Genomic DNA, 25,922 nt, shown 5'->3' with positions numbered 1-25,922 from the left:
GTGCAGAGGTCTAAATCTTCAAAGCTTGAAAAACAGAGGTGCAGCATGAACTAATCTTCATTTTTTCCCCTATCTTCTTACAGCAGCACTAATGGAAATGTATTTTGTTTAATGACTCTGAAATCCTGTTTGTAATTAGATGTGGGAATTGGTCTTACTTTGTAACAGATGATACTGGAATAATAATATGAGAGATGCTACGCTGAGACCACTATCCTCCTAAATCTATATCATTTTTCATTTTATTGACAGGAAATGTGTTCCTGGAACAAAGAGATTGATTTTAAAGAGTGGAAAAATAATGTCTAGTAAAACTCGAATGAAAACATTTTAGCATTACTTTAAGTGTATCACAAGAGTATATTAACCCTTCAGCTGTATTTTAATTTTAGTAAACAATCTTATAGTTGTTGCTTTGTCACTGATGCAATCTTTGAATGAATGCAGCAAAAGGTAGAGAACTTTAATTAATGATGGGGTGCATACAATTAAAATGCATATCATATTTCAGAAGGATTATTCAAAATAATTAATTTTGTCTGTTAAAACACTTTTCCAGTTGTAAATGAAGTAATTAGGAGTGGGCACAGAAGAAGTGAGTGAGGGCTGAGCTCACGCAGTCCCTTCAGGGTATTACTCTCTTTACTAGGTCTTGATGTCATAAATCATTTTGGCCACTCTAGAGCCAAGGCTACATTTTTTCCTTGGTTATAATTCTCATTTTTGTTGGTAGTAGCTGAAATCTGTGCCCCTACCAATGTGCTGGAGGAAAGCAGGTGGCTCTAAAGTGTCCCCATTAACACAAGGTCTCGTGCTCATCTGCAAGGCACAGCACTGTGGGAACTGGTACTGATCAGAAATGCACCAAATTTAGGACTTCATGTATAAAATTTTATGAAGAGCAAGGCAGATTGGATGCCCCACACTTTAAAAGGAAAACCATTGCAGTTGAGATGTTTTAGTAGGGTCCTGTGGCTGCTGAAGGCCACGGTGTGGAGAGGGTTGTCCCTGCAGTCGCAAGGTGAGGAGGCACCTCAGCTGGGGTCAGAAAGGCAGGGAATGGGAAAGGAATGATCCAGCTCTACCCTTCAGAAATGCATCTTGAATTTTATGTTAAAAAATCCTTGGAAAAAGCAAAGGCAGAGTCAGGAGCAGGCAGCATCCACGGGTGACCAGCAGAGCTCTGGCAGTGTGGGTGCCAGGAGGGCTCAGGGGTTTGCAGGCTCTCCACAGTGCAAGGAAAGGGAAATACCATGTGTCAGATACTTCCCCCCGCCAGGTCCTTGGAGGTATTCTTGTTTCCACAAAATCTCATCTGCTGATCATTTTGCACAAAGTAACATGTTCAAACTCTGTTGGTTTAATTTCCCATTGCAGGTGTGAGGAGTCCTGTAAAGAATTCCAGTAAAAGCAAGTGATAGTTGCCTTTGTTAACAGTAGTGAGTCCACTTCAATCTCACATTAATGATATTTTAACAATAGAAGGTACTTCAATATTTTAATTACATTGTGAAGTCTGGAACATTCCTGTTCTTGTTAAGGCACATATAAGTTAGGATGAAAACTGGCATATTACCTTTGATGTGGGCCACATGCTGGGAGTCCCCCAAAGGATGTCACTGATAGTGATACAGCTGCCAACAGCAGGAGTCTCATGAGTGACAATTTTAATCAGATTATAAAAAAAAGTCCTCTAACATACAGTTAATTTATGTTTGAGGCAAAAAAATGTTTGTGGTGTGATTATTTGGAATATTTTCTCACTTAAAGGAGTAGCATTGATCCCCCCCAGGATTTTCAGGCCGTGGGTTTGTAGTTAAGGATTCAGCACTAGATTTGTGCACCGTGCCCCGAGCTGACATTGCTGCAGCTGAGATTCGGTAGCAGTTTTCCTTGCAACAGTTGGTGCTGTTGAAATGTCTGGCTGATCTGTGAATTTGATGAGACAGAAGTCACCGTGGTCTCCAGTAATTCTGCCTCTCCTTGCACCCACAGAGTACAAGGCATCCCTTAGTTGTGGAGCAGGGGCTGTGTGGGTAAGCAGGACGCACATAGATCAGAGCCCTACTACTTTTTATAGAATACCTTGGCTCTCTTCAGTACTTAGATTCAAGTTTTATTTTCCTTTAATGAAGTTTTGATCTGTGAGAAAATCAGGATTATGCATTTATTTCTGTGATTTTACAGTAAGCATCTGACAGTTTTGCATAATAGGTTATGCTTTCTGCTCCATATTCTGTTTAAAAAAAGCTGGAATCCAAAGCTGTGAGTGACATTTTGGTAGAATTTTAGCAAGTACAGTCATTACCAAATTAAAAATAGGTACAGGTGGGTAGTCTGTGTTTTTAGCTCCTTGTAAAAAAAACCCCAACCCTTGACTGTATACAAGAGCAGCAGTTTATCAGATCATTATAATTACAATTAGGAAAGACCAGCAATGTTGTCTCAGACCAAGAGTAAATTTACCTTTATCCACCAGAGGCTTTAATTTCCATGGCTGTGACATCTTTTCCTCAAATGAAATTCTTACTCTTAATTTTTTAGAAGGTTAATTTAAATTAATAAGATCACTGAAGAGTATTAAAACGTGGTCCATTTAGTCAAGGAGAAGGAAATGTTACTGGCACTGTATAATTGAAGCTGCTAATTTGTCCATAATCTAAAGGAAAAACGCCTGGATTTTTAATACAAGTTTCAATGCTTTATTATTTTGGAAATCCAACCAGCGTTATGCTACCTGGTACCTAACTAATGAGTATTATTTATTGGGCAGTTGTGTGTTAGAGGAAGGCTGCACAGTGCAGGGCAGTGCTGCTGTTGTGGGAGGGCACTGCAGGCTGTCCCTGCAGGCTGTGGCTCGTAGCTGGCTCAGGAGGAAGGGTGCTTCAGGACAGTTCCACCCTGCAGGATGGCTCTGCCTCTGGCTCTGGTCTGCTGCTGCACTTTGTGGTGTTCAGGATCATCAAACCCAGCGCTTGCAGACTTGTTTCCTTACATACTCCAGCTCTGCCAGCCTCATGTCTGACTGACAGTGGCCCAGCTTAATTTTAGAAATTTCTTAGGCTTTCTGACCATGGCCACTTTTCCCAATGTTTTCCCTAAGTCTTCCTTGTTACAAGTTCCTTGCTGCATCTTGTCCTGTACACTGTGGGCGCAGAGAACAATTTATTCCTCTTTATGACTGAACATGTTCTTTACCTAGTGAAGACAATTAGTGAGCTCCTGCCTGTTGTGCCTTCCCTCCAGTGAGCAGCCTGCTGTTCTGCAGGACTCACACTGAGGATTTCCTCATCCCTGCTCAGCTCTCCCTGTGCTGCCCTGGCCCCTCTCCAGGTGATTCAGATCCTCCTGCTCCCCGCCCAGGGCAGTGCCTCGGTCAAGGCTGGTGTTCTGGACAGGAGTGTGGCAGGGATGGAGACAGAGAATTCCTCCCATTGTACACTGATCTCCTGGAAATGTGTGCAGCTCATTCTCCTGGCATGTCCTGGCAGCAGCATCCTGCTGACCTGTGTCCACCTGCACTCTGCTGCAGACTCTAGGTATTTTTTTATTTATATTCTTAAAATTTAAGCAGGCAGTTAAACCCCGTTCTGAGTTAAGGATGGCTATTCCAGCCTTTCCTCTGTCCTCAGCAGATTTTCACATTGTATCGCTCTTAAATCTGCACAAAAGTTTAGACAAATTATAATAAAGATCCAGAATTTTGGGTAATTCTGCTGTGTATGCCTAGGATATAACCTAACATCTGTCCTTGAATGGGGAGCATTTAGTTCAGTTGAATTTGGCCATTTTATGGTTCATTTTCTCTGTACAAGTTGACTGAAGGAACATTCTGAAGGTAAATTAAAATTGATAGCTGAAACTGAAAATCAGCATTTCCTGTCTCGATGCCGTGCATTTTTTAAGCTGTACACAGCCATCTGCAATTAATGCTCTTTGTTGTATATCTTCTGTATTTACAATATATTTGACAATAAAACCTTTTTTGACATTTAATCAGTAGCAGAGTTGTTCCACTCTCATTATATATTCATGAACTTTATCACCAAGACAAGACATAAATGTTGAGCTTCCCTTTAAGATCAGACAGGCATTGATATTTAAAACATTGAAAATTGGGGGGGGGTTGTTGCTGTTCTACATTTGTGCAATATAAAAATTAGAATAGATTCTTCTTTTTAAGAAGGTGCTGGGGTTTGAAGGATGGAGACAGTGAAACTTCAGGACTAGTGCAACTGTGTAAGAGCTGTATATTCAATTACTGATCTCATGGGCCATCAGAGGCTGCTTTTTCCCCCTTTTCCTATAAAGCTTATAATATTAGTTAAATTGTGATTCATTTTCTTGTATTTCAGATGGAAGTTGGAAAAGCAGTAGGAAGAAGTGTCTTGCAAGTTCTGTTTGTTGATTGACTGTCTCTAAGAAATTGATGTGAGGAGGATTTTGGCATTTCATCCTTGAGAAATATTCCTCCTCATTTGCAGCACCCCTTCTATTTTTCTGGATTTTCACAAAGTAGATATTTTTTGGAAGCCGAATCCAACTTTATTCCCTTTCTCTGGAAAGTCTAAGATCCAGGCAGAAAAGTCATTTAGAGAAAAACAGATAGTACAAGATCTTCAATTTCACTTTTTAAACACCAAGCATATCTGGGTATATCCTGTACGTTAAATGGCATTTCAGTGTCAGTGGGAGATTGAACTTTAATACAAAAATACTACTGAAACAAAAGGGAATTTGCATGAAACTTGCAGGTATCTTATATTTGGGAGGGTAATCTCTAATGAGCCTCTCTGAATTTAAACTCGGTGATTCTGTCTGTAGAAGAAATATTTGCATTGTCCTATTGCTCACAGCTGATACTGATTTTCTCTCCAGCTAACTAACAGCTCTTCTTTCTGCCTCAAATTAATTACAGCCCAAACCTTGCCCCTGTACTATGTAAATGGAAAATCCAAGTCATCAGGATAGCAGTATACCTGCAGTTTGGATTTAAAACAAGTATTTTATTTATTAGATGCAGTTATGGCACTGAAATAAATGGTTGGTGCAGTTATGTAACATCTTACCTTCAAAATTTAATCATCTACAAATGTAATTTATTTTTCATAAGCTCCTTGCTTTTTAATATGATTCATTAATTTTTTTTTCCTGTTGGTTGTTCATCTATTTTGAATGGAGACTCCAGGCATTTATTTTTCCTGTTCCTTAACGCTTGGTATGGTTGATGTAAAAATATTTTAAAATAATGTTCATATTATTTAAATAATTTCATATTTAAAACTTTGAAGTTGCCCAGAGAGGTTGTGAACTCCCAGTCCCTGGAAGTGTCCAAGGGCAGGTTGGACAGGGCTGGGATCAACCTGGGACAGTGGAAGGTGTCCCTTGGGGGGGACCCAAGGTGTCCCTTGGGTGTCCTTGGGGGGCAGGGGGTGGCACTGGATGGTCTTTAAGGTTCCTTCCAACCCAAACCAGTCTGGGATTCTATATTTCTGTGTTATTTGAAGCACATGAGGTATGTGGCAACAGTATGGTCACAGCTCCCCCATTTTTAGTTATCTTAATTGTATACATGCTATAACTTCTAATTTAATTAAGACCAGCAATATTCCACATTAGCCTGTGTGTCAAAATCCATGCAGTATCCTATAAAAAAGTCATTAGTTTGGTAATATCAATTTAACAAGTTTTAGCTCATTAACCTTGACACCAGCAGTGCTGGAGAGAGGAACCTTTTGATATTGTTGTTCTCAGCATATAGCAGGGAGCTCTGGAAATGTGCTGAAATCCGTGGCCATTATCCCTGATCATCAGTTACGGCTGTGTGCTGGCTCTTCTGGGCAAACAACACAAATTACAGCTCTTCAAGTCAACTTAATAAATGGCATAGCAGTTATACAACATCTCACCTTCAAAATGTAATCATCTGCAAATTGCAGAAATGCTTCTTCAGTTAGTTCTTTTTCTGTTCTGGCATTGTGTTTGAGAAATTACAGTTACCTTTGTAATGAAGTTCTCGGTTTAGCTTATAAATATTATTTAATATTGGTGCAGGTACCATTACGAATTGGGAAAATGAGCAATCACTTAAAAGCAGGGGACAAAGAAATCAAGAAGAAACAGTCAAAAGGCTGTTGTGTATTGTATATTTTCTCTTATTCTTGTAGAATCAAAAAACCATCAATGTTGAAAAAGACCTTGAAGATCATTGAATCCAAATTGGTGTTGTCTGATTTGATGCCTCAGACTGGGTGATTCTGATTTTCAGAACTGAGAAGAGGCAGAGCAGAACTCATATTTAGCCCCATTGTTAATCACAGAGACATTTGAACAGCAGTGAGAAGGGAGTCTATAAAAATACAGGTGTTTTCTTAGAATCAGCTTCTCCTAATCCCTTCCAGTCATCATGAGTCTGTCACTTTTTATGATTTGAGGACAGCATTTGGATGTAGAGAGAATGGGCACCCACCTGTAAGGAAGGGCTGTGTGAAACAGGGAAAGAAGAAGGAGTTAGAGCATTGTCTTAATGTGGAAGTGGGAAAACAGAATATTTTGTTGCCAGCGTTTTGTCCTGTTCATGCCAGTGCCAAATTTTCATGGGTTTCCCTTCCCCTTCCCCTTCCCTTCCCAACAGTTTAACTCCAGCCAAATTTTCAGCCTCACTAAGACAAAACAAGGTCAATTTAAATAAACTTAAGTATATATATTTTATTTCCTCCTGGCATGTTTGTCTTGTAAAAAGTGAGAGAGGTTATTTATTTTTTTTGGCTTTTGTAGAAATCTAATCCAAAACGAAAAGTACATTAGAGTAAAATTGAAGTGTTGGTTGACCTCCAGGTAGTGGGGAAGAGCACGGTGTGGAGGTTGAGTGAGGTTTTTCATGTGCTCACTGTATTTGAGTGAGTTTGAAAAGAGATAATTTCCAGTGATTTTAGCTTTGAGAATTTACAAAATGTAAATTTTTGTTCTCTTTGTATTGTATAATAAAAAGCAGCTATGTTGAAAATTCATTACAAAATAAATCTACTGAATTATTATTCTTCTAAGATATGTAACATTTGGCTTCTAAAATCTCCTCTGTGCATTGAAACTGGGCTTTTGTCCTTATCTAAGGAGCATTGTTCGAGTAATCCATAAAATAATTTTTTTAATAACTGATGACTGTATGGATGCAGAAAAGAAGTGCAGTTTTATGAAGTCTTTCATCTAAGACCTAATTCAGATAGAATCACCTGTACATGAAATCAGAAAATTAACATGTGCTGGGTAGTTGGGCAAACATGTCTGTAAGTCAAAGCTGCCTCTGCAAATATTGGATTTCTTTCTGAAGGGGATCTTGCATTATTTGACATTTATGAAAAACTGTCAGAGTTTTATCTGAAACATGTAGTGACAATTCTTGTGGCAAATGTATGTTATTTTACATTTATGTTAAACCCCATATGGGGGCATTTCTGCATGTATATGTATGAACGTATCTCAGTATATTTGAAATGAGAACTGCAAATCAGACTGCAGATTTGTGCCCTCTAATTTGGAGGTTTGTAGTCTGACCATGTTCACTTGAGATTTAAATATCTTTCAAGATATTCCAGCTTGATTACTGGGCCTCACCTGAATAATGTAGCTTAGAACCAAGGCTTTTATCTGGGTAGCTGTCTTTGTATTAGGACTAAAAATTCCTGCCACTTCCAAGATGTTTTGTATAGTAAAATGTGTATTTTAAAAGTTTCAAAGATTTTTTTGACCAGTATTTTTAAAAGCTAGCATAATTTATAAAGTGGAGGCTCAGCTGCAGACTGTGAGGCATGGCTTTAGGGGGGATCATGGTTAGGGGATGTTGCTTGAGCAATGACATGGATAGAGGATATTTGCAGCAAAGCCATCTGGAGCTGTGGAATGACCAAAGCTGTCTGTGGCAATGAGGGAACAAAATCCTTCACCTTTTGGCCAAAGCCCTGGGCTTTGGACACTGGGAATGCCAAGCTGGAAGCACAGGTACTGAGCCACAGGTGTGCTGGGACAAAGTGCATCTCTTCAAAAACCTCAGCAGAGAGTGTGATCCTCTGTCCCTTTTCTTTTCACACAGAATCTCAGAAGTGAAAAACAAATCTTCAGGCTTCGCAAAGTAAAGAGCTTTGGGAAGAGTGTATTTGTCATTATGTTTAATTTGCACATACCTCACCAAAGAAAAGGCCAGGGGAGCCAGGCCGAGAACACAGCTGTACAGGCAGCTCAACTAATTGCCTCTCCATCCTCAACCTCATTTATCTTCATTTCTTCCCAATTATACCAAATTATCAATAGTCTCTGTTGCATCAGAGTCTTAATCCCCTTTATTCAGGCAGCATTAGATAGTGGCAGATGAATTCTTGGAGGGAGTCAGGGTAAACAGCCATGAAATGCCACCTCTGGCAGATGGCATTGCTCACAAGAAATGTGACAAAACATTTGGAATTTGTTACCAGGCATTGGTATGAGAAGGCAAGCTGTCAATATTTTTTTAAATGATAATCAAGGTGGTGCATACTTATACCACAAGCAGAAATGAATCCTGTCCAAAACCTCAAGCTTAGTTAAGTTCAGCTTGGCACTGAGTTATTCTGTTTTGTTGCAGAAGCCTCTCACTTTCCCTTCTGAAGAAATAGTTCCACTTTATCTGGTATTACTATCAACATTTTAATAACGTTTGTTCTGATGGTAGTTGTTATTTATTGCTTTGTATAGCTCAGAAAGTAATTCTAGCCTGAAGATGTAGAGTATCCTTCACAGAATAACAAGTTTAGGAATGGTTTATTTGGCATTGTTGGTCAGTTCTAGTGGTTGAATCCTGCTCCTTAGAGAAGCTAATGCTAAACTCCCACTGGTATTCCTGGAGGAGAATGGAGGAGGTGATGGGAATACCCAGTGGCTAAACTTGCAGAATGAGAAAAATGTTCTGAAAAGCAAAGATGGATTAAATGTGTGAGTTGGATCCAAGTGCTGTAGTAGGAGCCTGTTCAGATATTACTGTGAGCACAAATGAAAGTGATTGTGAAAGGAAGTTGGCTGCTAATGTAGTTCCAGGGGTTTTTGTGTGTTATTTTTAGACTGGCACTAAGTGAAACCCAGTAGATGTCCCTGCTGACCTTTTCTGTGAATTGGGTTTACTCATGGGCTCTCCTGGTTTTGGCAGCGCTCTCAGTTGTTTGGAAGTCAGTAGTATTTAGTGCAAGGGATCAACTGTCAGATGTCAGAAATGGAATGAATGTGTACCTGGCCTGAGGTCCCATCCTGACACGGCTTGGTGGGGCTGTGCAAGGGCTGCAGCCACTGATCCTTTGTGGACTCACTAGAGACCTTCTTCTTTATAAAAGCGTGTTGGGCATCCCTCAGCAGCCTCTCCTTCACTGGTAACATCTCCAGTGAGTTTTGTGCAGCTACTGGAAGTTTGGAAAACTGTCCAGCTGTATATTAAAGCTGCAGATTTTATTTAATTCTTTCAAGCCATACTTTGCATTATATAGAGTTCTCTTAGTATTAGGAGATGTTGGAAGGATGATAAACACTTGATCCATTTATGTCACTGCAGATTAACTCAGCAGATTGCCATCTGTAACTTGAACTGTTCTTAATAATTATTTCAAAGAAATAGTAAAAGATGAATTGTTGAAGCTCTAATAACCTGGTTTTGTAGTTACCTGTCTGCCCTGCATGTCAAGATATTCTCTAAGCCTCTCAGAATCAAACTAAACTGTCTGCTGAGTTAGAGTCGTGGTAAAAATACACAGTATTTTATCTCAGTGGTTCTTTCAGTAAGTTGTTAAATATGGGGAAAAATATTAAGTAATTTTTTTAAAAGGCAGAGAATTGTAAATTGTGATGAGTGAGGGTACGGGTGATTATCATCACTGGAATACAAATCCTGGTTCCCTGCTTGCTGCTGGCTGCAGTAGTGGAGTTCAGAGGGATGTATGTTTTATCCTTTCTGGCAGGCAGCCCTGCAAACTGTATTCAAGATCTGAAAGTTAAGCTGTTTTATTTCTGGCTTGTGCATCATCAACAGTAATAAAAACATGACAGACCAGAATTTTGACCTTCTTTCTCTCTGTGAAATGAACGTGTTTCTGAGTCCTGCAGTAGAAAACAGTTTTTTTGTTGATGGTCCTTAACCAGAATAGATGCTGTGTTCTAGTACATCATTCTTATCTTTGTATAGAAAAATAAAACAGTTGTCACACAGTTGTTACTAAAAATGTTAGCAATAAATGTACTTCATGTTCTATAGAAGAAACTGAATAGAGTTTTATAACTTAATATTTAATCCACTACAAGAACTAGGAGCTGTCAGAGGAAGACAACAAATGCCAAGTTAACCCTCCCTTTGTAAAACACACCTTCAAATAACACCGGGTGGTTTTTCACAGTGCAGGCAAAGGTATTTAACTCTGAGAGGTGCTTGAGGGTACCAGTGCATTTTAGTGACAATTGTTATAAGAGTTCATGTCTAAATTTCTGTAAATCTGATGTTTCATCCTGTTAAATATAACTTTTATGGGGTGCTGTGGTTGTGGAAGTTGAACCACTGAGGTGTGTTTGGTGTTTTGGAGTTCAGCTGGAGGTGCTGAAGGTGATGCTGAAGATTAGTTGATGGAGCCAGTTTGTTCATCTCCACTGGTCTCAGAAAGCAGTAGAAAACACTTGGTTGTATTTTAGGAGCATTTTTTGTGGATCCAGTTTGCAGGGATGAATGGCTCTGTCTGGTGTGAGAGAGGGAACAGGTTTCCTGCTGCTCAGAGCCTTGGACACCAGCACCTGGCTGTAATGGTGAGACCTTGTTTTGGCTGGAAAGGCCCAGGCAGGGACAGTCACACCTGCCAAGGTACCTGGCACTGAGGAGACTTGGCTGGGGCTGAGCTTCAGCCCCAGGCTCATCCATCAGCACGTGGGAACCACAGAGCACATTTCATTTACCACCTCCTTGTTTCTTTGTTCACTTTAAAGGAAGCAGTTGATGGTTTGGGAGGGATGGTTAGGTTCCTAGATAAATACTGCAACTCTGCTTTTATTGTCTTAAAAAGTATCTTCCTGAAATTAATTGTTTTTAATTAAATTGGCATCAAATATTCTGACATATTCCCAGTTACCTTTAATGTCCTGTTTGCTGTGAAATAAACTTTGATTTTGCTGTCATCAAGACTTTTCAAAAAGTTTAGAAATGATATTCAGATTTCAGATGCCTTCTTATTGTGTAATTATCAACAGATTACTTCACCTAAGTCCTGACAGACATATTTTTTAAGTATGACTGACTGATGGACAGATTGGGAATTGCTGAATTAATGGGCACATTTCAAAGCCTTGGCAGGGCTAAGCAGTAATTACATCTGCTGAACCACTTGATAAGTTTTTGGAAGTAGCCCAGTAAAGCCATCACTGGATTTCTTGAGTTTTAATATCTTACCCTACACACTTTCATGGCTTTCTTGTAGGGTGCACTCCAAAAGTTGATACAGCCGAATACACACAGCCAGATAAATCCACGGATTAAAGCTTTAAATGCATTTCAGATCTGCCATTTAGATTTCCAGATGGGTGTAATGATTTTGGGGGCTGATTAAAAATCTTGTTCTCATTTTTAAAGCTGAGAATTTCATTTGGGAGTAATAAGGGACCACAGAAAATGCCCACACTTGCGTGGCCTCTGTAAATAGCATTTTCTACTGTCAATACAAAGGACAGAATTTGGGGTTAAATGGGTTGTAACTGTCCTGACCCAGAGTAGTTTTATGGTTTTCTGACAGGAAAGTGACACTTGACCAGGAACGAGACTTAGGTGGTTCTCTTCCTGACCTTCCTGCAGTGAGAGTCTCAGGTTTTGACCTATTTTTGTCTTCCTGGGACACTCAAAGGTTGATACCATGAAAATGTTGACAGTGGGCTGAAATGTTTTTGCAGAAGATATTTTGTGTAGGCCAAAAAAGTGACCATTTTCCCCAATATCAGGGTGAGGTTGGGATATTGGTAAAATAGTGTGGAAACACAGGGATTAAGAGTGCAAAAAGCACTGCTGTGTTGTTTTGGGAGTCATGAGGTTTTGTGTAATCAAAAATTTTCAAAGGCCCTATGTGTGCTGGACACTCACAAGAAGTTAAGAGGTGAGAAATACTTCGGAATTACCAGTGCTAAAATAGCAATGCACTGAATACTTTTTTCTTCACAGCTTAAACTTTGATTTTGCTGTCATCAAGACTTTTCAAAAAGTTTAGAAATGATATTCAGATTTCAGATGCCTTCTTATTGTGTAATTATCAACAGATTACTTCACCTAAGTCCTGACAGACATATTTTTTAAGTATGACTGACTGATGGACAGATTGGGAATTGCTGAATTAATGGGCACATTTCAAAGCCTTGGCAGGGCTAAGCAGTAATTACATCTGCTGAACCACTTGATAAGTTTTTGGAAGTAGCCCAGTAAAGCCATCACTGGATTTCTTGAGTTTTAATATCTTACCCTACACACTTTCATGGCTTTCTTGTAGGGTACACTCCAAAAGTTGATACAGCCGAATACACACAGCCAGATAAATCCATGGATTAAAGCTTTAAATGCGTTTCAGATCTGCCATTTAGATTTCCAGATGGGTGTAATGATTTTGGGGGCTGATTAAAAATCTTGTTCTCATTTTTAAAGCTGAGAATTTCATTTGGGAGTAATAAGGGACCACAGAAAATGCCCACACTTGCGTGGCCTCTGTAAATAACATTTTCTACTGTCAATACCAAGGACAGAATTTGGGGTTAAGTGGGTTACAGTCCTGACCCAGAGTAGTTTTATGGTTTTCTGACAGGAAAGTGACACTTGACCAGGAACGAGACCTAGGTGGTTCTCTTCCTGACCTTCCTGCAGTGAGAGTCTCAGGTTTTGACCTATTTTTGTCTTCCTGGGACACTCAAAGGTTGATACCATGAAAATGTTGACAGTGGGCTGAAATGTTTTTGCAGAAGATATTTTGTGTAGGCCAAAAAAGTGACCATTTTCCCCAATATCAGGGTGAGGTTGGGATATTGGTAAAATAGTGTGGAAACACAGGGATTAGGAGTGCAAAAAGCACTGCTGTGTTGTTTTGGGAGTCATGAGGTTTTGTGTAATCAAAAATTTTCAAAGGCCCTATGTGTGCTGGACACTCACAAGAAGTTAAGAGGTGAGAAATACTTCGGAATTACCAGTGCTGAAATAGCAATGCACTGAATACTTTTTTCTTCACAGCTGTTGTTGTGCTTAATATGCCCAACAGGATGAAAAACGTGTTTCAAAATAATTTGAGAATAAAATTGGCCAGTGAAGAGGTATTGCTTTTTACAATTGGAGTTCAATTTTTCAGGAATGTATCACAAGGAAAAGTGAAATGACAGACATAGATTGAAACAGTGTGGTTGTGGAATTCGAAGGTAGGTCTGACAGAGAGGATTTCATTTAGCTCAACCAGACAGATTTAAGGCTGATAAAATGAATTTGAAACCAAATGAAAAGAAACTGTCACCGGATTGAACTGTGATTACTTTCTTGAGATCTTTCAATACCTAAAACCAAGACACTGATTTAATCACTACAGATATGTCTTCACCAAAAAAACCCCAACAAATGAACAGCAGATTTTGGGGTTTTGTTCTGAAGTATAGAAATTCACAGAGAGGCTTATTGCTAGAAAACTTTTGGCTTTCAGAGCTGCCTTAAAAAATTCCTAAAGTTAATAATGGGTGAGTAGCAGCATTTTCAGAAAAACTGCAGCTGAGCTTATTGCTTGCATTTCCTTCAAATAAATAAAACAAAACTTAAACAGAGACATTTTGTGATGGTAAATCACCTTTCAGTGAGGCTGAGGGGGGTCTATCACTGACTCAGGTGAATTTATTGCTTGGGCTGATTTTCCCTGTTTGTTCGCGGTACCTGTGATTTAACTCCTAAATTCACCTGATTTCTGCTTCTGCTTAGTTGATCATTAGTGTAATTCATGCACTGCTAAATAACTTCTCTCACATAACCCGTTGAGGCTGGTGAATAGCAGACTTCATTTATTACTCAGTAAATAACTGCCCAAATCCACACGGGGTGCATCTTTCTGCGTGCCCTGCGCTGCATTTCCCTGGACACTGCGGACACTCAGGCCGTTCTGTAACCCCCACTGTGCTTTCAGCTGCCCCTCTGAAAGCAGAGCTTGCAGCACAGCTCTGCTGCTCTGAGCTGGGGTGGGGGGGAGGCAGCCCAGACTTCTTTTCTTTCCCCCTTTCTCCAGGTTGTGGTCAGGAGCCCACGAGCTCCGTGCCTGCACCTGCCGAGCATCGGGAGCTCTGGGGCTGCAGGTCCTTTCTGTCTTTCCTTTTTCTAGTGCTCAGTACAGCCTGTGCTGGGACAAGATCGACCAGAATGCAAACAACATAAGGAAAAATCACCTTTCTGTCCTTCAGTTTTCTCTGTTGGAGGGAAGGTCATGTCGATAGTGGGTTAGAGTGTCAAACATAAAGCTTTTGGTAAAGTGTATAAATGATGTGTTGGCATTTTGACAAATAACTTCTGGGTGCTCTAATAATATTCCTATGACACTCATGTATCAAGTTACTCATATTTTAAAAAGAAATATTCTTTCTCATATAAAATAAATAAAAAGTTTTATTTCCCTTCATATAAAAGAGGTAGGTCCCATTGCTGTTTCCTGTTGTCTAATTTTTCTTAGGAGTGTATGTTTATTTTCTCCATATATTTTTCCCTTTATATTTTATATACCTAAAATTAATTACTTAAAATACATCTCTGTATGTACTGTAAGCTCATCATACAAAATACAGAATTGAAAAAAAAAATCAAAATGTGACATCTTTGCCTTATGGATGGCACCTGTTTGGACAAAAAATGGCAATGAACAGAAATCTGAAAAATTGTGGTTAGACATGAATTTGAAGCATTAGGAAGGATTTGGTTTTTATGGATCTATTAGCTTCTAATTGTTATGGCAACAAAGAATTTGAAAATACACATTGATGTGTTGCATGTCAGATATGTATTTGCTGATCAAACATGCTGACAACTGTGTTACCAAATAAGAAAATTGTACGCTCAAAAATAAATACCTTTTTTAACGCTGCATGGCAATTAAAGGACTGAGTGTACCAGCACAGGTTTGCATGTCACATACTTGGTTTTTACTGTGAATCTGCTTCAGGCTTGCTGTAAATTTGTTTGTAATCTTTTTCTTACCCGATGGGCATAGATACTCCAGGGAAGAATTCAAGTTTTCTTTTAAATGTTTATTTCTTTGCTGTGTAGGATGACTGTGGGTAGGATGAATGAGAGTGTCTGTGGTGTAGGGCACAGGGGTAGGACCACGAGCCCTGACTCGTTTCCGGTTCAGATTCCTCACTGGTGTAACAGGAGCTTCCTAATTCTGCCCCTCAGCTTTCCCATCTGGACCTGGCCACACTGCCCTTATAAAACACTTCACACCTGAACAGTTCTAGGTAAGAACTGTTCTAATTATTATTTCATTTTTAAGAGACTTCCTAGTGCATAGGAAATGCAGTCCAGATGGAGAGATGGAGCTGTTATCTGTGGGACACTGCAGGCTGAGGATGCATTTCATTTACCATCACTTTTATTATACATCGTACACTCAGCTGTATTTTTTTCTTTCTCTAAGGAGAAGTGATAGGGAACATAAGAATACAGGAATGGTCTGTAGAGATAAGTGTATTGCAATTTATTCTTGTGTTGCTGGCACTGAATACTGGAGCAGATTTACAAGTGGAATTTGCAGAGGGGAAAAGTTATTGTTGTCCCCATCTGTAAGGAGAACTGGTCCAGTGATTTGGACCATGTGACATAATTTAAATTCAGTTTCTCCTTCCACTGCAGATTTCCTGGGTTTCCTTAAGAAAGTTGCTTTTCTTCACAGGGCAGTTCTCCTTCTGTAAATTGGGAATGATGGAATTTACCTGGGGAATGTGCAGCAGTTGTAGAACTGGGCTGAGAGACTTGGGGGGGCTCTGCCACTGCAGCCTCAGGGCCACGAGGCTCTGAAAGACAAGAGAAACTTCCAGAATTAACTCAGTGAGCTGAATTTAGACTGCCTGTGCCTAGGGCTGGAACTACCCAGGGCAGAGGAACACAGGGAGAGGGAAACTTTAAGATGAAGATTCAGTTTTTTATTTTCATTCAGAAACCCCAACAAACTGCCTTTGGCCCAATTTTTGTGGCTGGTGCCCTGATATGTGAAATTGCAACTACAAAATGTGTTCCTAAGCAAAAAATTAATGGAAAAGTATGTGTATTTTTTGAGGAAGAATAGAGTGTAAATGTTAAATTTGTTGGAAAAGCATGTGGAGAAAATTAAAACTCACTTGTTAAAATCAAGTGCTCGACATTTCCTCCAAAAGTCCTTCATAAATCACACATTTAACTTCTGAAACACACCAAATAATAGCACCCCAGATTCACAGTAGTCAAAGTGAACAACTTCCACACTAAATAGCAGTCAAATGTTGTTTGAAAGAGTTGATATACAGTATATTAAATAACAAAGATGCTGACACAGCCTCAACTGTAGTAGTTCTAATTACTGCACTACGCCATGCTACATTATATCACATGGCATAATTTAGTGTATCTTTCTTTGTCAGTGTATTACTCATCATTTTACAAATTACAACTCCTTTATAGGAAGGTAATTCATACTTGGACATAGTGCTAAAATGATGGAGTGTTTTCCTTTTTTCTCAATCACTGATCTTTCAAACTTTTGCATTTAGCAGTATTAATCATGTTTATTAGCCAAGTGTTGTCATAAAGAATGGAATTTCTGTGTTACTTTCATATTCAATTAAAATGTTTTTTTTGCTTGCTGCCTCTATCTGCTGCACTCCAGTAATCTATTTACTTATTCTAATTGAGATCCTTGTTCGTAAATTCGAAACAAAATCAATACTGCAGTTACATGTTTTTCTAACAATCTATAATCTAAGTGACAGTGTGGGGTGTACCTGAGAGGGGAGGGATCTTAAAATACGTATTAACTCTAGAAACGTTCAGTCTAACTTTTTTTTAGGTGTTCTGTTTTGTGGACCAGATGTATTTTGGAATTCACTACCGTGGTCTACTTAACCTGCTGTTTAAAAGGAATTTGGTATTTGAGTGTGTAATCCTGAGAAAACTACAGTCTGTAAAATTGCTGCAGAAGACCAGACAGAGATTCGAGACACCAAGTGCCCCGTTTTCTAGACTTCGTGCTTGTTGTAGACAGTAATTACTATGCATAATAGATATCTGGACTCCTAAGTTGAAATTGCTGAATATTGATGATTTCCAAGCACAGCCTGTGCCCGGCTCATTTAACCCACAAAGTGAAGGGTTTCACGTGGGGCATCCCCAGGGTCGGGCCCAGCAGTGGAAGGGGAGCTGCTGAAGCTCAAAGATAACCAAGCTTGAGGATAAACTGTCATAAACTCTTCAGGGGTGAATTCCAGCTGGAACCTGGTGACACTGGAGGGAGGGGTGGCCAAGTGCCTCCAGGATTGACAGTGCAGAGACCTGATGAGCACAGGGGTGGACTCAGATGAGTGTCTGGCAGGGATTGGTGGCCTCATGTCCTTTGATAGCAGGAGATGGTGGCTCAGCCTCTCAGATATTCCCGTTCTGATAATTCATTTAATCATGACTGATGATTTCATCCTCAGACATTTAGCTTTTCCTGTTTTCACAGACCCAGGATTGACAGTGCAGAGACCTGATGAGCACAGGGGTGGACTCAGATGAGTGTCTGGCAGGGATTGGTGGCCTCATGTCCTTTGATAGCAGGAGATGGTGGCTCAGCCTCTCAGATATTCCCGTTCTGATAATTCATTTAATCATGACTGATGATTTCATCCTCAGACATTCAGCTTTTCCTGTTTTCACAGACACAGAATATTTTGAAAGTAGGTGATGCTGAAAGTGTCTAAAGATATTTTTTTGCCTGATACGTACTTATTAATTTAAATTTTGAAAAATTCAGGTGCAGGTTCCAGGTGCTGTGCCAGGTGTTCAGCTGTGGTAAGGAGTGTTGGCTCATTGCTAACCAAGCAAAATATCTCTGAATAAAGATACATGCCACTCATGGTTTGTTGTGCCGTGTTTTGCAGGTGGGAGTGAATCCTCCTGGGACAAAGACAAGCTGCAGTCTCCCATCACGACGGGATCCCAGCACAGCATTGGTCACCCCACGCTGTCAGGGCAGTCCAGCCTTGGGAGTGCACACCCGCTCAGCCCTCTCCAGCAGAACCACCTGCTCACCAACAGTAAGTACTGGGATCATACTGGGAAAAAAGAGTGCCTGGAGCCCTGCTGGGAGCTGGGCTTGCCTTCCTTCCCAGCCTCGGGGAGGGGGGAAATGATGGGGGACACGTGAGTGACAGGACGGTCAGGCCTTCACTGCCAGCTGCACTTGTGTCTCATGTCCAAGCCACCCTCTGCCATCAGTCCAAGTCCAAGTGACTATTCCCTCTTGGAAGAGTCATTCACTCACTGCTGGGTTTGGGACTGTCAGTCTTCGTAATTTCCATGGATTGAAAGGAAAAATTATCATAAAGTTGCTTAAAATTTTAGCTGTGTGAGAAAATTCTCGACCAGATGGAAATGCTGACCCACCAAATAAAATAGGAGAGCAAGGAATAAATGCAAAATGTCCAGTTAAAAGGTCATGCACTGAACCCAGCTATCCAAAACAACTGGAATAAAATGACATAGGTTGGATTTGGAACTCGGAGCTCCCCAAAATGCCATCTCTTTTCTTCCCCTTAGGAAAGGAGCAGCTGAGAAGCCATCAGTTCCACTTCTTAGCACCCTAAGAGGGAAGGAAGGGAAGGAAAAAGTATTCCAAGAAAGATGTTTGGGATTAACATTTTAAAAATTAGTGAGGAGCAAAGTTATTCCTGTAGTTGATGATGGGTGAAGAATGAAAAGCTCATTATTTATGAACTCTTGTTGCTTGTTTAATCTCTTTTAAGTTAATTTTTTGTGTTAGTTTTAGTGGATGAGTGACATTTCTGGCTCCTTACACAAGTTTTGGAGTAGTTGGTTCATTGCTACCTCTGTCAGGCCCCAGACCTGAGCAAATCAGAGCTAATGAAATGACTCCTACAAAATGAGTCTGCTTTGTTTGTGGGAAGGTGTGGACCTGAGCATTTTGGATTAAGTGTCAGTAGTTAAATACCACCAGGTCATAGGACTCAAATTCTCTGTCCTTTGTCCTTTCAATTTATATTCTTGCATAATTCAATACCTGGATTTCTTTTACATACAGACATATTGTGTCCTTTGCTCTTAAGGATATTTTCCAGTGGATTTTGTAGTAGGTGAATGTCTATAGGCTGTTAAAGGGTTTACTGGATGTCAGACATTATGCCCAATGATTTGCAAGTGCAGGATATATTTTCCTCATAGTCCTCTGAAATGTTTGACGGATTGTGTCTTAAAACTGGTGATGTGCTGTTAAATTCTGTTTGTAGTTTGCATTTAGTTTGCATGTCAATTGGACTTTAAGTAGACATACAACTCAATGTGGCCAGATGGTGTCTGGGAGTTTTGGAACTCTATAGAGGATGAGGAAAGATTATTGGGCTGTTAAGGGAGATCTGCAGGGGAACAAAGGCTTGTGGATGCAGGCACTGGAGGGGATTGTCAGAGTGGTTTGAAGTGAAGGGAGATGTATGTGGGCATTGCTTATTGCCTATCATAATTAATATTGGCATGGATCATCATATAAAATAGAGAGTGAGTCATTAGACATCACAGTTGTTGATCATGATATGCTCATGTTAAACAGGAATAGTGTGGGAGCTGGGAATATTGCAATTCTGCCTTTCCTGGTGGGCACCGTGGTGTTTTTATATCACTGGAGTCAAATTCTGTAGGAATAACGTTAAGATATGTCAGTCGGTGGTATTTTTTATTATTAGTTCTGTCATACACCAAAAACTGGCCTTCTGGTGACTGGCTTTCTCCTTTAAAATAGTTTGGATAAACCCAAAAGTTGCAAACTTTTTAGCAATAAACAGTCTCAATGGCATGTGGTAATGACTAGATATATGTTTGTGTTATTTAATATTTGCACCTGAATTTTTAAATGAGGATTTCTAACCTAATAGCCATTTAGAAAAATTATAAGACATTTTTGTTTGGCAGAATGAGTCCTGTTTTTTGGGGTTTTGTTATGAAAAATTAATTTTGGATACCTGATAGTAGCTAACTATCTAAGTGGTCTCTCTAAAGAACTCTTGAAAGCACAACAACCTAACCAATTTTTTCAGTGAATTGGTGTCTTGGTCTTCTTTTCCAGTGCAGTCATTACTAAATACAAGAAGTAATACACATGCTGAAATGGCTATTAATGAAGTATGAGAATCCAATTCTTGCTAGCAGTAACTTCACCTTTTTGGCAATGTCAAGATCTTCGAGTTGATCCAAATAAATTTCATACCTTCTTAAATTGGTTTATATCCATAGCAGAAGACAATTTAAAGTGACATTTTGAAAATTAAAACCTCTGGCAACAATTTTAACCTCTCATTACGTGTTGCAGTTCACAGACCTTCTGTACAATCGCTCAGTGGTGTCTGTAGTAAAGCCACAGCCTCCTGGATTCGAGACAGAGTATAAGAATTTAGTGTGACATTGCTGAGAAGTGGTAATGGGAAGAAGTCTTGGTAGGAGTGTATGATCAGATAACGTTATTAATAAATATTCATCTGATATGTTGGAAAACATGCAAATTATATGCATGTTTTGTGGGTTTTTTTATTCTTTATTTCTCCTGACTAAAGAGATCACTGAACTGGCACAGTCGTATATTCGTTTTCTGTCCCTCCCCAGCTGTGTATTCCTTTCCCGAGCACAAACCAGCCTTTCCTGGGCTGCACTGGCAGTTGTCCCCTGTGGAACCCCAGAACTGATAAGAATTTGCTGCTGTTGGGCTTGAGTGGTGGATGTTGCAGTGGGATGTGGGCCTCAGGGTGTTCCAGTGACATGGTGGATACTGTGGGCCCTTAGGGGGTCCCAGAGACATGGTGGATGTTGCAGAGGGATGTGGTCCTTCAGGGTGTTGCAGTGACATGGTGAATGTTGTGGGGCCCTGCAAGGTGTACCAGTGACATGGTGGATCATGTGGGCCCTCAGGGCATCCCAGTGACATGGTGGATGGTGTGGGCCCTCAGGGTGTCCCAGTGACATGGTGGATGGTGTGGGCCCTCAGGGTGTCCCAGTGACATGGTGGATCATGTGGGCCCTCAAGGTGTCCCAGTGACATGGTGGATCATGTGGGCCCTCAAGGTGTCCCAGTGACATGGTGGATGGTGTGGGCCCTCGGGGCCCGAGTGACATGTCCGTGCTCTCCGCAGGGATAGACCTGCCCTTCATGATGATGCCGCACCCCCTGCTCCCTGTCAGCCTCCCCCCGGCCTCGGTGGCCATGGCCATGAACCAGATGAACCATCTCAACACCATCGCCAACATGGCCGCGGCGGCGCAGATGCACAGCCCCCTCTCCAGGGCAGGGGCCTCTGTCATCAAGGTAAGGCTTCCTCGTGGCTTGCCGAGATACGCGGTGGCTCTCTCAGGGAGGAGAAGGATGAGGCACTGAGTTCACGCTGCTCCAGCTCACCTGGGCTGCTCCCAACACTGAGCAACACCCACCACTGCAGCCAGGGAGTTCAGCTGCTCTGATCTGTCAGTGAGTCTGTAATGTAATTAAAAATGGACACTGACACTCACTACAGGCTAGAGTAAGATCTCTGAAAGCTTCATAACTCTTCTAAAATGCTGTTTAAAGTCAAATTTAAGAGAAAATGCTTTAGGATATGACAATAATTCTAGTACACTGCAAATCCTGAACAGGCAAATAGCCGAGAAAATCATCACAAGTATCTTTAGTGAGGCTGAAGAACAAAACAGGAATTGTAGCAGTACAAATCCAGAGCAGGTAAATACCTGAGTAAATTATCACAAGTACTTCAGTGGGTAGATTCTCTGGTAGCCAAACCTGAACTTCCTTCTGGTTGGTTAAAACATGTTTGTATTTTGAAAGGCTTGTCCTAGTCTCCGCCAAGTAGGCTGTTCAGAAAGGTTCTTGTCTGTGTGGAGAGCTGCTGTCCTGCGACACACTCAAAAATGCATTAAAAGAAGAAATTTTCAAAATAGAAGTGTGTAGGATCAGTGTTTGTGAAGGATTGGTGTGATGGGATTCTCTAAAACAGTGTGTCCACTTTTTCCTGAGCAAAAATTAAAGGTGTTACCAGTCTGACGTGCGTGTGTGTATTTGCATGCACATGTGGGTTTCTTGTTGACAAAGTAAAATGTTGTCAGCTTTGAAAGTTCATTAGTTTAATCCATTTTTCTTTGGGTTTAAATATATGAATATAGAGCTATCTGTTCTGGAAAATAAATGTCTTCAGTATTTGTGTTCATTTACACTCATCTATCCCCATCAGTCTAGAATCTGACTTCGGAGTTGCTTTATTCTTACAACTCTCGCTGATTAGCTGATTTGCTCTCACATCTTTATTTTAAAACATTTTAATTTTAATGAGTATTATTTTATCATTGAGAAAGTCACTGTTCTCAACACTGCAGTCCAGTTTGAGAATACATTATTGAGGGTCGTGTTGTACTTCTTTTGTCGCAGGCTGGTGCTTCAGGAGATTTTGTTTCTAAATCAAGCAGGGAAAGGAACTCGCAGTGACCAAGCACGTGTTTATTGTTCATGCCCATGTGTTCTGATAGCAGCATCCTCTCAAGGGGGACAACAAATGCCTCTTGTCACATCACTGCAGTAAAATTTTACATCCCTCTGTTGTTGAGGTTCTGGAGAGGTTTGTTTTCCTTCTGATTTGTTTTCTGGCCCTAAGCATCTCCAAAATGACCTCAGATGGTTTCTCATTTTTACTGAGTCCACTTCCAGATTAGGGCAAATATTGTTCTGAATGCTTTGGTTTTGTTGACTTTTTTTTTTTTCTCTTGGACTCTAGGGAGGCTGGGAAAATTCAGGGGTGACATTTCCCATGAGGATCCCTACTTAGGATTAAGATGTGTAAAAACTCCTCTTTATCATCAGTGTACTTGCACAGTTGTTGGCTGGGTGGAGAAAACATCTCTCTCTGATGTATATTAGTTAATACAAGTCATTGAAATATTAGAAATTAGTTGAAATTCCATTCATTTGAAACCATAACCTTTCCTTTAAGTGTTCAGAGACCTCTTGACAAAACCCTAATTCAAACACAGCAGTGGAATATTTGCAGCAGCAAGTAAACTTGCAGAAGCTTTGATTGTATTCTAAATGTTACCAGTATGTCAGCATGAAGATTAAATACGTATTTGTAAACAATGCCAGTCCTTTGTAATTTAAACTGCAGTTTTTGCAGGCAGCTGGGTTTCAGGCTGTTATTTAGCAGGCCCTTGCTGATGTGAGTTACTCATTTGCAGCAATTTTTTCCCCAACACCTGCACCAGAGGAGACACAATATCTCCACAGCAACACAAAGTCTGGCCAGCACTCTGGTGGGAATTGTTTCCTCTCATGTTGCTGAGGAAAATGCACCAGTAGCCAACGTGACAGAGGCAGAGTGGGCATCCTTTGCTGTGTTACTCTCACCTGTCAAGTGGTGCTGCATCTTTCTCTAGTTTGTCCTGAGTGCTGAAAGTGTAGATGAATTTTATTACGGTGTGAGGCTCCTTTTGTTGTTTCCTTCCCTTCTGTACAATCATCCAGCACAGAATGATGACCAGTTAACATGAAATTCTTGTACAAAATGAAACATGTAAAAAAAGAAAAGCTTTGCTGTTCCTGCTGTCAGTAATACTTTTATTAGAGGACATTATTTAAATGCATTTAATAAGTACAAAATATAGCTAGTTTTCAATAGAGTGCAATCCCAGCATCATGTTTTTACTTAAAATGGGAGAAATGAATCAAATATATTGAGTGTGTGTCTGTTTCCATAGTCTGATGACTAAAATACCACTTGGCCTGTTTTCTATAGGTGTGAGAATCAGCTGCTTTATAAGGTTTTGAATGAAGTCATTATGCTTTTTATATCACGTTTGCCATTTAGAAATAAGCTGTTCTACCAAGATATGCATGATCAGCAAAGTTAACATTTAGTGCTCCAGAAAGAAATGTCATAACTATGAAACTTGATTTCTCCCTGACAGGAACACCATAAATTAGGGAGGCACAATGGCCAGGCTCACAAAACCTTCTTAGCCATCTCTAACATGATGTGATGTGATTATAGCAGCGCCAGCAGCACTGTAGCTGCAGGTCTGTCAGTGCCCCTGTGATAAATCCAGCCTTACAGGGATTTACTGCACATCTGAAGAAGCTTGCTGGGTTTGAAACTTGGCTCAAATGGCTCAGGAGAATCTCTGTTTCTGAGGGTCTTGTATGGCAAAAGCAGAATTTGTCAGGGACACTGAGTTCACCACCCTCTCTCTTCTCCCTCCTGCATCCAGTTCTCGTCATCTCTTCATTTTCAGAGCTGTTCTTCAGCTGGACCTGCTCTGCAATCCAGGAATGGCCTGGATGTCAAATGAGGATCAGTCTGGGGTGGAATTTGGCTAAGTACACTTGAGTCATAGTTTTGGCTAGAAAAAGCAGTGGATGCTCGAGGCCAGGTTGGGTGGAGCACCCTGGTCTCATGGAAGGTGTCCCTGCACCTAGCAGGGCTGGAATGAGGTGACCTTCAAGGTCCTTCCATCCCAAAACAGTTTGTGATTCCATGAATAAATGTAGCAGTTTACTGTTGCATGATAATTTTGTTCCTGAAACTCAGAAAAATCTACTCAGTGGTAATATTTTCAGAAGGAGAGTTGGGATGAGTCCTTTCCAGAAAAGTGAGAGGATTTTTCACTGAAGTTTGTGAAACACTCCGCTCCAGAGAGCAGTAGCTACATAATGTGAAGATTTTTATTTTACAGTGCACCTGTAACAAATACGACCTTACATGACTAAAACCATACTGGTTTACACAATTCCATCCAAAGAGCAGTGAGGGGGCAGGGCAGAGTTTTGGGCTTAGGAAGGTGAAGGGAAGGCTGGCAAGAGCCAAGTCTGAAGCTGTGACTGTGACTCTTCACTGAAAGGCCACTTTCCCAGATGTGCTTGGGAACAGGCTGGTGGGAAATACTGAAATACTGGGTCAGGCTGAGCTTGAAATTCTGGGAACCAAACCCATACCAGGGCCTTAAGCTGCTCCTTTTGTGTTAGATATGCAAAGAGTACTGAGAGTAATGAGGCAAAACGTCATGCCAGAGATCTGAGACTTCTTTTCTCCCAAGTTTCCCCTGCTTCTCATTTTACTTACCTGACATATTTTGCGCCCTGCTTTCTCCTCTTGCTCACGTCTCACCTTCTTCCTCCTTGTGCTCCCTTCCTTTCCTTCTGGCAAACAGCCTCTTTGGAGCTGCTGAGGGATGTGTTTCTCCTGAGTAGGAGTAGTTCTGAAAATTGGTTTCCTGCTGTCCATTTTTCTTCTGTTGTCATCCCCTCATGCTTGCTGTATTCCTGCTTTTCTCTTATGTTTCGTGTTCTCATCAATGTCCCAGTTAGGAATAAATGGTGCTTTTGTTGAGTGCAAATAGGAAACACAATAAAAACAAAAAAAGTAATTAAAATTCTTTAAAAAATACAGGATTTTTATTTTCATATTTTGTAATTCCTTGAGAATTTCACCCCAGTGCACTTTAGAAACTAATCTGATAAGCAGAGCAAAGCATTATTTGTACAGTGGGATCTATCTAGAGGTGCTGTAGAGAGTTCTGAATCTCCTTCTCTTTGAGTTTTGTTTTTCCCATGATTTTGTGGGATTGTTAAAGCATTTGTAAAGGGTGTATATGACATGATTTTAAATTCCCTGAA

General features: G+C 40.4%; 1 protein-coding gene across 3 annotated transcripts in view; it reads left to right on the top strand.

Annotated features, from left to right (window-relative positions):
* Positions 1-25,922, top strand: part of DACH2 (dachshund family transcription factor 2) — a 247,595-nt gene that overhangs the window by 169,753 nt on the left and 51,920 nt on the right. For all 3 annotated transcript variants that reach the window (XM_041485379.1, XM_041485380.1, XM_041485378.1), the window contains exons 4-5: positions 18,154-18,309; positions 21,406-21,578. In XM_041485379.1, coding sequence (XP_041341313.1) covers positions 18,154-18,309; positions 21,406-21,578 — 329 coding nt within the window. The remainder of the gene's footprint in view (positions 1-18,153; positions 18,310-21,405; positions 21,579-25,922) is intronic.

The sequence above is a fragment of the Pyrgilauda ruficollis genome, unplaced genomic scaffold, assembly GCF_017590135.1.
Source record: "Pyrgilauda ruficollis isolate IOZ18807 unplaced genomic scaffold, ASM1759013v1 scaffold7, whole genome shotgun sequence".
NCBI classification, from domain to species: Eukaryota; Metazoa; Chordata; class Aves; order Passeriformes; family Passeridae; genus Pyrgilauda; species Pyrgilauda ruficollis.
Note: the sequence above shows the minus strand (reverse complement) of the source record. Positions and strands in the feature narration are given on the sequence as shown.